The 16,898-nt window shown below is 43.3% G+C and overlaps 1 protein-coding gene across 1 annotated transcript in view; it reads right to left on the bottom strand.

The window, feature by feature from the left end:
- Nucleotides 1-545: 545 nt before the first annotated feature.
- LOC126312183 (phospholipase B1, membrane-associated-like) overlaps nucleotides 546-16,898 on the bottom strand; it is a 147,996-nt gene continuing 131,643 nt past the window's right edge. The window contains exons 7-8 of the mRNA XM_049992239.1: nucleotides 14,009-14,174; nucleotides 546-1,052 (exon numbers count right to left, since the gene is read on the bottom strand). Coding sequence (XP_049848196.1) covers nucleotides 874-1,052; nucleotides 14,009-14,174 — 345 coding nt within the window. The 3' untranslated portion in view covers nucleotides 546-873. The remainder of the gene's footprint in view (nucleotides 1,053-14,008; nucleotides 14,175-16,898) is intronic.

Raw genomic sequence — 16,898 nt, 5'->3', positions numbered from 1 at the left:
GTCAAGAGGGTTGAGGTCAGGAGAGCGTGGAGGCTACGGAATTGGCCCGCCTCTACCAATCCATCGGTCACCGAATCTGTTGTTGAGAAGCGTACGAACACTTCGACTGAAATGTGCAGGAGCTCCATCGTGCATGAACCACATGTTGTGTCGTACTTGTAAAGGCACATGTTCTAGCAGCACAGGTAGAGTATCCCGTATGAAATCATGGCGGTAAATCGAGAAAGTACAGTACATCTTGACGAAACTAAAATGAGCTCTAACATGGAAGGTTTGGCCGTACTTTATATATAACTTTTGCACAATTTCAGTGCAGTAATGTGTTCATTGTAAATAAGTGTGTGTGTTTTTAAGACTGGTGGGAATTAAAAAAAAGAAAAACTTCATTTTGTATTGATTTCGAGTATAAGACCACTTGAATTTAGGAGGCGATTTTTCGAAGAAAAAAGTGTGTCTTATAGCCCGTAAAATATGGTATGGTATTGGATAAGGAAACAACGACCATTAGATTGCGAAACAGGGAAGGAAAATAAATTCTCCAACAATTGAGGAGTACTGTAATTTTTATTACAGCGTATTTGGCACAGTCATATAAAACAACAAATTTCCGTCTATTTCGTGAAGACAGATTTTGAAATATGTTGTTTTCAGTACAGATAGGAGTTTATACATTTTTACATCACACAACCCTGCTCTGTTTGTCGAAATCACTCATGCTAAGAAAGGCGACCGGACGTGGCAACAAATTTACCTAGTAGAAAAACAATATAAGTTAAATTACACTTTCTACATCGTAGCCTGCACGAGACGCGGTCGGTAGCACGACGTCACGCGGCCAAACACAGCAGCGCTCGGCCGCGTCCATCACAGCGGTCACCGGCCGCGCTGCCGCCTCCGCCGCCGACGACTGCTCGCCCCCCGCCTGCTGTTCTCGTTGGTGTAGATGTAGGGGCTCTGCTGCGTGGGGCACAGGAAGCGCGAGAACGTCTCCTGCCACTCGACAGACTTGTTGCCCACAGGCTCCATCAGGTTGTTCCACAGGGCGTTTGCAGCTGCCAACACAAACGAGAAACGTTTCAGGTCGGGATAACATAGAACTAAAACAGCATATTCAGCAACTCAGGACTACGTTTAATAAGAGGTCATCCATTAAGTAAGTGAAGTGACTCGCCCTTCACCCTTGGTCAGATTTGGTGGGAACCTCCCACCTCCATCCTGAAGTGAGGTTTACCTAGTAGTCGGGTAACATACAAAAAAGAATGATTTTGTTAAACACTAATTAAAGCACTTTAATAAATCCATGTTTTATTTATTATGCGTATTCGACAATGTTTTTGACACATGGGCAGAAACAGACAGACAGAAAGGCTCCCGAAAATAGTATTGATCCCCAAATAACAAACATTTTGTTGGTATATAATACACTCCTGGAAATTGAAATAAGAACACCGTGAATTCATTGTCCCAGGAAGGGGAAACTTTATTGACACATTCCTGGGGTCAGATACATCACATGATCACACTGACAGAACCACAGGCACATAGACACAGGCAACAGAGCATGCACAATGTCGGCACTAGTACAGTGTATATCCACCTTTCGCAGCAATGCAGGCTGCTATTCTCCCATGGAGACGATCGTAGAGATGCTGGATGTAGTCCTGTGGAACGGCTTGCCATGCCATTTCCGCCTGGCGCCTCAGTTGGACCAGCGTTCGTGCTGGACGTGCAGACCGCGTGAGACGACGCTTCATCCAGTCCCAAACGTGCTCAATGGGGGACAGATCCGGAGATCTTGCTGGCCAGGGTAGTTGACTTACACCTTCTAGAGCACGTTGAGTGGCACGGGATACATGCGGACGTGCATTGTCCTGTTGGAACAGCAAGTTCCCTTGCCGGTCTAGGAATGGTAGAACGATGGGTTCGATGACGGTTTGGATGTACCGTGCACTATTCAGTGTCCCCTCGACGATCACCAGAGGTGTACGGCCAGTGTAGGAGATCGCTCCCCACACCATGATGCCGGGTGTTGGCCCTGTGTGCCTCGGTCGTATGCAGTCCTGATTGTGGCGCTCACCTGCACGGCGCCAAACACGCATACGACCATCATTGGCACCAAGGCAGAAGCGACTCTCATCGCTGAAGACGACACGTCTCCATTCGTCCCTCCATTCACGCCTGTCGCGACACCACTGGAGGCAGGCTGCACGATGTTGGGGCGTGAGCGGAAGACGGCCTAACGGTGCGCGGGACCGTAGCCCAGCTTCATGGAGACGGTTGTGAATGGTCCTCGCCGATACCCCAGGAGCAACAGTGTCCCTAATTTGCTGGGAAGTGGCGGTGGGGTCCCCTACGGCACTGCGTAGGATCCTACGGTCTTGGCGTGCATCCGTGCGTCGCTGCGGTCCGGTCCCAGGTCGACGGGCACGTGCACCTTCCGCCGACCACTGGCGACAACATCGATGTACTGTGGAGACCTCACGCCCCACGTGTTGAGCAATTCGGCGGTACGTCCACCCGGCCTCCCGCATGACCACTATACGCCCTCGCTCAAAGTCCGTCAACTGCACATACGGTTCACGTCCACGCTGTCGCGGCATGCTACCAGTGTTAAAGACTGCGGTGGAGCTCCGTATGCCACGGCAAACTGGCTGACACTGACGGCGGCGGTGCACAAATGCTGCGCAGCTAGCGCCATTCGACGGCCAACACCGCGGTTCCTGGTGTGTCCGCTGTGCCATGCGTGTGATCATTGCTTGTACAGCCCTCTCGCAGTGTCCGGAGCAAGTATGGTGGGTCTGACACACCGGTGTCAATGTGTTCTTTTTTCCATTTCCAGGAGTGTATATTCATTAAACGCCAAATTCAAATGATTCAAATGGTTATAAGCACTATGGGACTTAACATCTGAGGTGATCAGTCCCCTAGACTTAGAACTACTTAAACGTAACTAACGTAAGGACATCACATACATCCATGCCCCAGGCAGGATTCGAACCTGCGACTGTAGCAGTCGCGCGGTTCCGGACTGAAGCGCCTAGAACCGCTCGGCCACCGTGGCCGGCTCATTAAACGTCACTGAATCTTTATATAGTTTGCAGATGAAAGGCAACATTCTTTGTACCTTCCTTTGAACTGCATCTTTAAGTAGCTTTCCAATCCCCTGAGTTATATGATCACTAAGAGAATACTTGTCGGTGAACTTCGCCTTTACTTCCACAGACGATCAAATTCTTGCTGGGCCATATGTTTAAACTCCTCGTTATACTTACGCACTGTGAGACATTTGATACAAATTCATGTAGAGCACAGTAACATAGGTTTCATATTCGTTGCAGAATGTCAAGACTGACTCACTGACTAATGCGCAGTGATTTTAGTCAGTGCGACAGAGAATTCCCCGAATGAAATCTGACACCTGTGCGGCACTCGTTTTAAAACGAGGAAACCCGGGCATGCACATATGTAACGCATTCAGTTTAGTTCACAGAATCCATAAAGATTGCTGAGCACTGTGATATTGTCTACACTCAGGATTAATTATAGAAATAAAATGTTGTCCATTTTAAAAATGTATATTCTCTCAGTTAAGAAGCTGACATGAGATTTTCATTGCCCCTTTGAGATGAGATTAGGTGAGATCTGCCGCATACCACCCACCACCATTCACATTTTGAGCTCACATAATTAATGTACATCACCTAAGGAGCCAACGTTTTAGGTCCTGAGCCTATTATATTTTAGCTTGGGTGAGAGACTTCATTCACTTCACAGTGTCCATTATCACTGTTTTGGTCCTATATGTGTAATTGCAGTGATTTGCTCTCGTACCCTAGGTTTTTAACTATAGCACTTCTGACGCTTTCCACGTTCATCTTATTGTATATACTTACGAGTTTAGTTATTCGATGATCACCTTTTTAGAAGTTATGTAGTTAATCAGTTAACGGCTTGAACGCAGGGACATCGTAAAATTCTCTCTAGTATTTTGAAGTGGGAAGTTCTGTGTAAAAACCTGTTCCTCCTTTATACTTATATGGATATGGTGTCTGATCTTTCGGACATGTCCGAAAGAACAGACACCATTGATGACCTGCAGCCGTCTAGAACCTTCAGCTGTTGACGGGCATTTAAAATTTATGTTACACATTTTACATAATGTTTATTTACTTTGCATTCAGTACATAATGCATTACAACATTCATGTATTCAGTTGAAAAAGACATACCAAGTCTTTTACAAACCGATTTAACAGTTACCATACAGATGTTGTACAGTTCACAGAACAATTTCGAATATCCCACAGTGCACGTCAAGGCACTTTTGCACTCTAGCGAAAACGTGTTGCTTGTTTAATTGCCTGTGGTTAGTTCCTAATCAATTCAGCAGCGTACATCATGCAACGAAGCAGTTCATCTCGAGTACTTACATAGTGCACCTCTGATTTCATCCAACCCCGTAGCCAGCCGCTGTGGCCGAGCGGTTCTAGGCGCTTCAGTCCGGAACCGCGCTGCTGCTATGGTCGCAGGTTCGAATCCTGCCTCGGGCATGGATGGGTTCAAAAATGGCTCTAAGCACTATGGTACTTAACATCTGAGGTCAGCAGTGCCCTATACATAGAATTACTTAAATCTAACTAACCTAAGGACATCACACACATTCATGCCCGGGGCAGTATTCGAACCTGTGACCGTAGCGGCAGCGCGGTCCCAGACTGAAGCGCCTAGAACCGCTCGGTCACAAAGTCGGCCATGGGTGCATGTGACGTCCTTAGGTTAGTTAGGTTTAAGTAGTTCTAAGTCGAGCGGATTGATGAGCTCAGATGTTATGTCCCATACTGCTTAGAGCTATTTGAACCATTTGATCCATCCAAGCCGGCCGGGATGGCCGAGAGGTTCTAGGCGCTACAGTCTGGAACCGTGCGACAGCTACGGTCGTAGGTTCGAATCCTGCCTCTGGCATGGATGTGTGTGATGTCTTTACGTTAGTTAGGTTTAAGTAGTTCTAAGTTCTAGGGGACTGATGACCTCAGAAGTTAAGTGTCATAGTGCTCAGAGGCATTTGAACCATTTGAATCATCCAACCCCATAAACAGAAATCTAAAGGTGTAAGGTCAGGTGATCTTGGAGGCCAATTAATAGCACTGCAACAGCTAATCCAGCGATTAGAGTAGGTGCGATTGAGATGGTCTCTCACACGTGAGGTAACATGTGGAGAGGCGCCATCATGTTTAAAGTACATTCCAGTTCGCTTGGCGAAAGGAACGTCTTCCAATAATTCAAAAAATGAATTTTCCAAGGAACGCAGGTTTTCGGCCGGCCGGGGTGGCCGAGCGGTTCTAGGCGCTACAGTCTGGAACCGCGAAACTGCTACGGTCGCAGGTTCAAATCCTGCCTCGGGCATGGGTGTGTGTGATGTCCTTAGGTTAGTTAGGTTTAAGTAGTTCTAAGTTCTAGGGGACTGATGACCTCAGAAGTTAAGTCCCATAGTGCTCAGAGCCATTTGAACCATTTGGATACAGGTTTCCGCATGTAATGTTTCCCTCACACGTGTGTGTAGGACATTCATACGCAGTGACATTCTTCGTATGCTCGTGCTGGAACTTCGCTCAACACTTGCGATAATTTCTTCCTGTTGTTGCAAAGCTTGTGGACGTGCGCGATCGGAGGAAAAACGTCTTCTTGGAAGAGATCCTGTTGCACGCAAAGTGATAAACACTTTGTTAAACGCCCTGCGGTCAGGTAATGGTCGAGTCAGAAAGCGCCTGTGGTATTCTTCTCTTGCAGCGGTAGCACTACCGTCGCAGAAGCCACATACACCATATCTGCTTGTTCCTCATTACTGTAGAAGTGTGGCATTGTTAGCAGAGCTTGTACGAACATAGTTAACACCATACACTACACAGCTAACCGATCTGTCGTCGGTAGCCCGCATCTCGTGGTCGTGCGGTAGCGTTCTCGCTTCCCACGCCCGGGTTCCCGGGTTCGATTCCCGTTGGGGTCAGCCATTTTCTCTGCCTCGTGATGGCTGGGTGTTGTGTGATGTCCTTACGATAGTTAGGTTTAAGTAGTTCTAGGGGACTGATGACCACAGATGTTAAGTCCCATAGTGCTCAGAGCCATTTGAACCTCTTTTTTTTTTTTTTTTTTTTTTTTGTCGCCGGTACATTATACAATGCGGCGTACACGGCACAACTGTGCAAACAACGGGTGATTGTGCTACGTACGTCACATGGTCATGTAGGTTGCATAGCTAAACATGGCATGTACCCGTGCATTGTTTTCAAGAAAGTCACGTTATGGACCAGTTGTATTAGCTATAGGTTCAGGTTGTGCACATCAATTTTGTGGAATTGAAGTTCCTTTCAGTACGCATACCTCCATAACGAAGCATTTGCGGACCTATGTTCATACGTCATTTTTTGTTCAGAATTACTTGTACTATCACTGTTTAAAATATTGACCTTTCCTCCCCAAACACCCTGTATATATTGTTCATGATTAACACATCCGCTACAGATATACAGTTATTTATGATTGAAGGTTTTGTTTTTATTTATTTACTTATTTAATGTGATCTCATAGGGCTGTCAGGTCCGGTCTTACATCGGTCCAGGGTATCACACATACTGTACCTATTTTCCGTTGTAGTTACATTAGAGATAACAATTTTAGTATGACAAATTTGAGTGTGTGTAGAGAAAACGCAACTAATGCTATGTACGAACAACGTTAATGCTGGCTGCACTGGCTGCACTTCTATACTGTTGCTCCTGTCACTGACACTGATAATAATAATAATAATAATAATAATAATAATAATAATAAAATTTCCTGGCAGTTTAAAACTGTCTGCCGGGCCGAGATTCAAACTTGTCCGCACTTTCCCGCGAAAGGCAAAGGTCCCGAGTTCGAGTCTCGGTACGACACACAGTTTTAATCTGCCAGGAAGTTTCATATCAACACACACTCCACTGCAGAGTGAAAATCTCATTCCGGGATAATAATAATGGTGACAATGATGATAGTGACAGACATAAAAAGAGTTTTTAGATGTACAAAACAGATGTTTTATGATGTAGTGATTTATGGGGAAAGGAAATTTCAGGGGACTGCTGGAGGTAAGAATATTGGGAAATGGGGGAGATGGGAGATCCGTTTGGAAAAGAAGGACATACAGGAGTAACGAGTGCGTACAGGGACAACGGTATTCGTTATTGTTACTTCAGTAGATATGTCATTAACCGTCGTCTGAAGCTAGAGACGTTATTCAGTTCTCCAATACTGTACAATGCGGGAGGTATTCCAGTGTCGGGTTCCTACCTCAGAGAAGGACTTCGAAAAAGTGGCTGAACGATGGAGTGGGACAGATATGACTTTTCTCTGATGTGATCGGATATCTCTGCCATGTTATTGGGACAAGAGTCTTAAGGTCGAGAAGAGATACGAGGGAGAGTGAACGTCGATAAGACAGCAGAGAAGACAGAGGGTATAAAAATCTCTGCGCTTGTCTGCACTCAGTCGGGACAGCTCTGGATATGATCGTGAGACGTGATCGACACATACATAACAAACACAGGCATTCATAACCACTTCCAGGCGCTGTGAGATTTCCTTAGAAATACCTTCCCCGATAACTTCACTGTAATAAATAATTTGAATTATAAATGGTGTAGGTTTCTTTCTCGGGTCTACAGGGAATAGCTCTTTATGTTTTTGTAGGTCATGTAAGGATGCTGATGACTTCTTGCACACTGCAGTTACGTGCTCAGTCCAATATAGATTTTCATCTATTATTACTCCTAGACTGTTTGCTGAAGCAGAGATGTTGATATTTGTCGCATGTAGGATCTAATGGCTCTAGAGTCAGCCACAAGTACCACTTGAGTATTGGATGGATTGATCTTTAACCCCTATATTCTGTGCCCATTCTGAGAGTGCACAGGGGTCAATATTGATATTCTCGATAGCTGTCTTCAGGTTTACTGGTTTTGCAATTAGATACAACTAGGGGTTATCAGCATTCATGTGGTATTTGCAGTAGCCAAAACTAATGAACCATGGGGCAGGCCGGATACTACGGCAGGTACGAGAAAAAGTATTGCACTACACTTGACGAGAAATTTAGGATGCTAAGGTTGGGAAGTAATATTCGAACTCAATGTTTCAGAGGTTTGGCTGGCAGGAATTTAAGAATGGTATTTTATCCATCTTCGGGAACAGTAGTATTGCAAAATGAAACGATAAGCAACCTGCTGCATGTAACAAATTTAATTTCTTGATCGGCATAGGGTACTTAGTGCCCTTCTTCAGAAGGCACTAACCTTCTAAGGTAGAAAACTAAGTTAAATTTCTTATATGCAACTGGTTGCTAATTATTTCATTACAGAATCTAATAAGCACATAATAGTCGCATCGTGTGCAACCAAGGCGCTCTTCACATCATCTGTTACCTTTATTAAGGCAGTGTTTACGGAAACCTGATTGGTATTAGTCTAATAGGTTAGTTGTAGTTGCGTGTTTACCACAGTGTTGCCTTCAGCACCACTGCTCGGTTTTCCTTCAGTTTGCAAACCAGATGTTTTGGTGCACTGTGCGAGTGTTCGGTAAGTTGGTAAGTTAGCTGCTGCGTAGTAGCGTCGTCTTTCAGGTGTAGTGGTTTCTCAGTTTATGATACTTGTGGAGTAGTTCCATTGTTGCAGTTGGATGTTGTTTGCGTGCTGTCCTCCAATGTCCTACAAAAACATTTTGATCGATTGGTCCTTTCGTAAGTGTAGTTACACGATAAATAGTTTTTAGCCTACTGTTTGCAGCTTGCTGCCTCCCAGATAGTGGCTAATCTGGCTTTATTCGATATATTTAGACTCCACACCCTTTCGCCGGCACTTTCAGGTTGAGGGTGACTTAACGTCAGTTAGAATTGAAAGGTGCTTGTTGCGCGGACACGTTTGGGTATCAGTCTGACGAGCTATGTACGGCAGAGGTGTTGCCTTCCAAGTTCGCTTTGAAATGGACACTTCGACCTACTATTTATAGGTATGCTCAGTGGAGTGATGTGGCTTAAGCTTTACATCAAGTCTGTTGTCAGACGTGAACAGGCGTGCAGTATGGGTCAATCGTAGGACAGGTGGCGCCAGATGCCCGAGTGGGTGTAGTTCCTATACGATCTGGTAGAGGTCACTAGCTGACGGACACTGTTTCAGCTGCGCTTAAAATATTTTCTGCATTATTTGCAGTTCTGTTTATTAAATTTTCTAATAATTACTGTTGTGGTTCATGGTGTGGGTTCCTGTAGTCATGTCCTAGTTCATGAGCTACGGGCAACGTCTGAGTGGGCAAGTAAGTGGTCCCGACAGTCGGGATACCAGCTACTTTTGAATAAGGCTGGGCATCTCGGACATATTCTGAGTCGTGGTCACCTTTGTGCTCATATGGCAAAGACTACCAAATCCACCGGTTACTCCCTCAGCCGTTAAGGGTAAAACTCAATGGGACTCGGGGCAAGCAAGGCTAGCAACCTGCATCCCTGGTACTTTAAATATGATGCTGACAACAATCAGAGCAAAATGCCTCGGACCTTTGGATGTGACGGAGTCCCACCTCTAACTGACAAACCAGAGACTCCTAAGATACGACTTGGCAACAAATGGTAATGAGATGGGGAGTCATTAATATCAATGGGGGCTACCCTGGGACGAAGGTAGAGCTGGCAGAGGCTGCAAGTAAGATGGGACTGGACGTTTTAGCTGTTAGTGACATTCGGGTAAGGGGTGAGAAAGAAGAGAAGTGGGAGAATACAAGGGCTACCTGTCAGGAGTCAAAGCAGGAATAGCACAATGGGGTGTAGGGCTTTACATCAGGAAAGAAATGGAACCCAGCGTGGTTGCAGTAAGGTATGTAAACGAACGACTGATGTCGATTGATTTGACAGTGTCTAGCAAGAAAATTAGGATTGTGTCACTATATTCGCGTTGTGAAGGGACAGATCAAGATAAGATGGATAGTTTTTATGAGGCACTCATTGATGTAGTTGTTAGAGTAAAGGACAGTTTTCTGCTCAAGGGTGATTTTAACGCCAGGATTGGAAATCGAATACAAGGGTATGAGAAGGTTATGGGTAAAATTAGAGAGGATATGGAGGCCAACAGGAACGGGAAACAACTCTTGGATTTCTGTGCCAGTATGGGCTTAGTAGTCAAAAACTCCTTTTTCAAACATAAAAACATTCACCGGTATACTTGGGAAGGCAGGGGAACCAGATATGTCATTGACTATATAATAACAGATCAGGAATTCAGGAAGGCTGAGAGGGACACACGTATATTCAGGAGATTCTTTGATGACACTGATCATTATTTAATCTGCAGTGAAATTGGGATTGTGAGGCCGAAAGTGCAGGAGGTCAGATCCATATGTAGGAGGATAAGAGTGGAGAAACTTCAGGATAAGGAAATCAGGCACAAGTACATAACAGCGATCTCAAAAAGGTATAAATTAGTTGAATGTAGTCAATTACAGTCATTGGAAAAGGAACTGACAAAGTACAGGCACACAGTGCTAGAAGTGGCTAAAGAATGTCTTGGAACAGTAGTGTGTAAAAGTAGGATGAAGCAAACAGCTTGGTGGAATGATACAGTGAAGGCAACCTGTAAAAGGAAAAAGAAGGCGTATCAAAAGTGGCTGCATACTAGAACTCAGATAGACAGAGAAAGTTATGTTGAAGAAAGAAACAAAGCCAAATAGATAATTGCAGCATCCAAGAAGAAATCTTGGGAAGACTTTGGAAACAGGTTGGAAACTATGGGTCAAGCTGTTGGAAAACCATTATGGAGTGTAATTAGCAGTTTTCGAAATGGAAATGAAAAGGAAATGACAAGTATTTTGGACAGGTCAGGAAAACTGCTGGTGAATCATGCGGATGCCTTGGGTAGATGGAGGGAATATTTTGAAGAGTTTCTCAATGTAGGTGAAAATACGATCAGCAATGTTTCAGATTACGAGGTAGAATGGGATAGGAATGATGATGGAAATAGGATCACATTTGAGGAAGTGGAGAAAATGGTAAATAGACTGCAGTGCAATAAAGCAGCTGGGGTGGATGAAATTAAGTCGGAACTCATCAAATACAGTGGAATGTCAGGTCTTAAATGGCTACACAGGGTAATTCAAATGGCCTGGGAGTCGGGACAGGTCCGATCACACTGGACAAAAGCAGTAATCACACCAATCTTTAAACATGGAAACAGAAAAGATTGTAACAACTACAGAGGTATCTCTTTAATCAGCGTTGTGGGTAAAATCTTCTGAGGTATTGTTGGAAGGAAAGTGCGAGTATTAGTTGAGGACCAATTGGATGAAAATCAGTGTGGGTTTAGGCCTCTTAGAGGTTGTCAGGACCAGATCTTTAGCTTACAGCAAATAATGGAGAAGTTTTATGAGTGGAACAGGGAATTGTATCTATGCTTTATAGATCTAGAAAAGGCATATGACCGGGTTTGTAGGAGGAAGGTATTGTCTGTTCTACGAGATTATGGAATAGGAGGCAAGCTTTTGCAAGCAATTAAAGGTCTTTACATGGATAGTCAGGCAGCAGTTAGAGTTGACGGTAAATTGAGTTCATGTTTCAGAGTAGTTTCAGGGGTAAGACAAGGCTGCAACCTGTCTCCACCGTTGTTCATATTATTTATGGACCATATGTTGAAAACAATAGACTGTCTGGGTGAGATGAAGACATGTGAACACAAAATAAGCAGTCATGCATATGCGGATGACTTAGTTGTGATGGCAGATTCGACTGAAGGTTTGCAAAGTAACATTTCAGTGCTAGATCAGAAATGTAAGAACTATGGTATGAAGATTAGCATCTCCAAAACGAAAGTAATGTCAGTGGGAAAGAAATATGAACGGATTGAGTGCCAAATAGGAGGAACAAAGTTAGAACAGGTGGACGGTTTCAAGTACTTAGGATGCATATTCTCACAGAATGGCAACATAGTGAAAGAACTGGAAGCGAGATGTAGCAAAGCTAATGCAGTGAGCGCTCAGCTACTATCTACTCTCTTCTGCAAGAAGGAAGTCAGTACCAAGACTAAGTTATCTGTGCGCCGTTCAATCTTCCGACCAAATTTGTTGTATGGGAGCGAAAGCTGGGTGGATTCAGGTTAGCTTATCAACAAGGTTGAGGTTACGGATATGAAAGTAGCTAGGATGATTGCAGGTACTAGTAGATGGGAACTATGATAGGAGGGTGTCCACAATGAGGAAAACTGGCAATGAACTCTATAGATGTAGCACTCAGGGCAAACAGGCTTAGATGGTGGGGTCATGTTACACACATGGGGGAAGCAAGGTTACCCAAGAGGCTCAGGGGTTCAGCAGTAGAGGGTAGGAGAAGTCGGGGCAGACCAAGGAGAAGGTATCTGGATTCGGTTAAGAATGATTTTGAAGTAATAGGTTTATCATCAGAAGAGGCACCAATGTTAGCACTGAATAAGGAATCATGGAGGAATTTTATAAGGGGGCTATGCTCCAGACTGAACGCTGAAAGGCATAATCAGTCTTAAATAATGATGATGATAATTACTGTTATACTTGCACTTAGTGATGAAACTAAATGAAGGGGCGAATATGAAATACCGCTTTATGCAAAGCTTTTATACTATATATTGAAGTAACTGGTCTCGTTAGGAATGTTCGAGAATAACGTGTGTGTTAGTCATTTGTATCGTGGAATTTATTATAAACTATTTCATCAGTTTGTGGCTCTGGGGAAATGAGATCATGATTTCGGTGAAGTAGTATTGTTAAGATGTAGTTAATTTTATATTTTTGGGTTTTAAAAATTACTTATGTTAATTTACTGTTTAGATTCAGTGACAAACGTTGATTGGTTCAGTATACAGGCATGGGATTGAGCGAGTTTGATGCTCCTTTCCGATTGGCTGTGATGTTTCTGTGCCAATCACAAATTACAATATTCACGCGTATTTTGGGAACTAGAAGCTGCTTTTGTGTAGAGAGACGAGTAAAATCGGGGCTTGCACTTCATAGTGGTAAGATCTATTTATAGGTGCTCCGATTACAGTTATTAATAATGTCATATTTAGATAGCAATATGTCAGAAGTGCCGTAAAGTATGGAAGAGAGTTCCATTTAACGATGCACGGTATGAAATTCAGAATTTTTGTTGGCTTTTTAAATAACTATATTCAAGGTGGCGTGTTGCTTACCCGCGAACGTGAATATTTTGTTACGGGAGTCTGATTATAGCAATATTTGAGCGAGATATTCTTAAAGATACTATCCATTTTAAACTCTCTGCGAAGGATAACTGATAATTACCATAAACTGTCTACGGTTATGAATGGTGCGTGCGTGTGGACTTCTCAAATTTTGTATAGTTTAAAGTAAGGCTTGGTAGTAACTGGTGTACGAAAGCTTACAGTAATAAAAGGAAATTCTAGTATATAAATACTGTCATTTATCTATTACTATCCTTCCACCCACAAAACAATTTTTAGTGCAACTTTTGGTTTCGAGATGTATAGCTGTTTTTTTTCGGTAACTTTTTCCGGCTAAGAGCTCCATTTCAGTAACTTCAAAGAGGCGTGCGTGTGAGAAGACATTCACCACAAGGTGAGTGGAACTTAATTCGCAGAAACTCCGCACCGCTCCGCCGCAGTGGGTTTCTCTGACCGCAATTATCGTTTTCCTGTGTTACTGTTAGTTTGTTTATGGTCTTGCAGTTTGGAGATATTGTTTTATGTTAAGTCACAGATACACCTAATGATTGAGCTGATTCCCTGAAATCTGGTAGCATAAAGACTTCAATCAACGAATAACTGTGAGAGCGTGTGTAAAGGTCTACTCTGGGCAAGGTGAGTAACTGAGTAAGTAAACTAAAAGACATATTTTCAAAAGGTACTCCATCCTATTCACTAGCCCATTTAATAGTAATTTACACTGTACATTTTCTCCGTCCATAAGATGATGAATACAAGCCAACTTACCTAGAGCGTCACCTTTCTGGCTCAAGTGGAAACAGTCCTGCGACAGAACAGTGAAGTCGGTTCGAGGACCACTGGAGGTGTTCACCGTCAGGAAAGAAGCGTTCAGCAGGAACGGCTGTGCTACCACGGCGAAATCTTCCATTCCCGCGTACCTTTTATCTATTGCCTGTTAACAAGAGACAGAGAGAGAGACTTTAAACTGCACACATCATAGCTCGGCAGTGGATCCTAGGACATGTAAATAGAGAGTTGTGGCCTCAAGGACAGTTTCTTATCCACCTTACTGAATATTCCACTGCTTTCCATATTCTATAGATGGGAAGTCTCATATGGTTGCTTCTGTCACATACATCAACTCAGGTTAGAATTATAATCATCTATCAACATGGTAACCGTTTTGGCAAGATACCACAGAAAGAAGTTTACAACTTCTAGAAAACTTATTATGCCCAACAGTTGACGGTCGGAAAAGCTTTCCATTTTAATACTCAACTGTTTCATTTTATGCCAAATAAATGTGATGCACGAATAGAAAACGATCGTCTTGGCCGAGCGGTTCTGGCGCTTAAGTCTGGAACCGCGCGACCGCTACGGTTGCAGGTTCGAATCCTGCCTCGGATATGGATGTGTGTGATGTCCTTAGGTTAGTTAGTTTTAAGTAGTTCTAAGTTCTAGGGGACTGATGACCTCAGGTGTTAAGTCCCATAGTGCTCAGAGCCATTTTTTTATCGTCTTGACTCCCATCGAACCACCGAACGTTGACGCAAGTCAGTGGTCTCGCAGCTATCATCGTCAGTGGTTTACGTCTGTGGAAAACCACTCAAAAACACTTTTCAATTTGAATGCGTTCTTACTAGTTGAAACTAGTTTTTAATGAGCCACTTCGTCAAAACGCGTTAGGACTAGTTAAAACTAATTTTAACTGACTTTCGCTTTTGACCAGCAGTAAACTCTAGTTGTAACTAAGGCTATCAGTAACAACTAGTTTCAACAAGAAAAAGAATGAAGGTGGCTTCAGATTCAATGCACGCCACTATAGATATCAGTGACAATATAATTACACCGATTCCTGTTATTGACAGAGCAAAACCAGATCTCCCCAATATTATTGGAGAATTTACTGCTGACTAAAAGCGAGAGTCAGTTAAAACTATTTTTAACTAGGCAAAACGCGTTTGGATGAAGTGGCTCAGTATAAACTAGTTTTTACTAGTAAGAACGCGATCTAACTAAAAACAAGTTTTGGCTATGGAAGATTACCGAGTCTTTATTTTATTACCGGCACTTCCTCGGTCACAATGAAGGCATAGTGGACAAATATATATTTACTGTGTAATATACTGTAATTACAACACAATATATTGCAAGAGCGTTCATCTTGATCATAAGATCAATCAGAATGATAGCAGCAAATCGAGGGAATCGTCTCAAATTACATTATTCCTCGGGTATAACACCGTCTGATTGTAACACACGTTATGAATACTACTACAGAAAAAACAATGAACCTGTTCTTCGCTAATGAGCTCCCAGTAGATGTGTCATCAACCAAATTTGTGGCCTCTTTTAAGGACAGCATGGAGCTCATCATATTAAAGATAAGGTTAAGAGAAAACTGGAGCGGGAGCATAGCGCAAGAATTGGTCAGTAATTCAATGTAGAATAAACATGTTTAATTTTCAATTTAAACAGTTGATTTTATATTAGGAGATGTTGCAATATTTCTGGGAAATAGCAGCGATCTTGACTGCTACGTTAATCCGTTGTTCCAAATAACTCCACATAATTTCTATTCGATTACGATCGCACAATGTAGCGGGCCATTCAAGGTGAGATAAGGTACTAGGGCGTTCTCCAAACTAGGAACGTTGCGTGCAGCCCTGCGAACACAGCTGTTGGGACCTTGGATTACAGGGGTGTCCACAGCTTACTCATCACGAAGTCATATAAGAAACGGCAATGCTTGCTCAACACGAATACTGTATTTATATGAACACCGCAGCCACAATAAGTGGGCCTAAGACATTATACAAAAATGCCCCCGCAACAATAAGAGCCACCTCCGTCCTCAACTGCACTCTCCATTGGCTCAACGCCCCATTGGTCATGGAAATGGCGGGAACCATCTCAGCGCTAACTCAAGAGAGGTCTAGACGTTTACATACTGTCTACGGATAGGGGAGAACATTCGCCTTGCTATATTATGTACTGGATGTCAGTTTTTAGTAATAAACACGATTGTTTTACCCACTTTATGAGAAGGAAACGGTTGCCGACGAAATTTGTCATGCATGGGCCTACTGACGTAAGAGCAAACTGGAATAACGGCATTAAAGAAGTAAGAACTCTGAATTTGGATTATTGAAAGAGTAACATGAGACCTCTCCCATTTATTTATTTATCTATTTATTTCTCCTGACAACACTAGAGCTTTCAGGTCCACTCTTATAGCTCACTAGTCACCCGTATTGGTCTAACATCACAATACACATACGAGGATGGTGTCATAACTACCTGGCCTGACCGAGAGATGGCAGTGGTTGTTGCAAAATATCTCTGGATTAGAAAGTATACCATATATGAAGCATATGTTTCAAGTTTGAAGACGTCACATTGTTTAGTAGTATTTGTTTGGCAGCCATCGATAGTGAACGTTGTCAGTGAACTTGTGAAAATGGAGAAAATTGTATGGGTGACCATCCGTGCCGTCATGCGCTTTTGACATTTCTCGGAGGGCACTCAGCCTCGTGATGCCAATTGTGGAGCTATTCGACCGAATAGTAGCAGCTCCAGCCACAGAAAACCATCATAACGACTGATAGAGTGGTGTGCTGACACAGGCTCCGCCTATCCGCATTCTCACCTGAGGATGACACGGCGATCGGATGGT

This window comes from Schistocerca gregaria, chromosome 1 (assembly GCF_023897955.1).
Source record: "Schistocerca gregaria isolate iqSchGreg1 chromosome 1, iqSchGreg1.2, whole genome shotgun sequence".
Lineage (NCBI taxonomy): Eukaryota > Metazoa > Arthropoda > Insecta > Orthoptera > Acrididae > Schistocerca > Schistocerca gregaria.
This window is presented reverse-complemented; position numbering and strand designations above follow the sequence as displayed.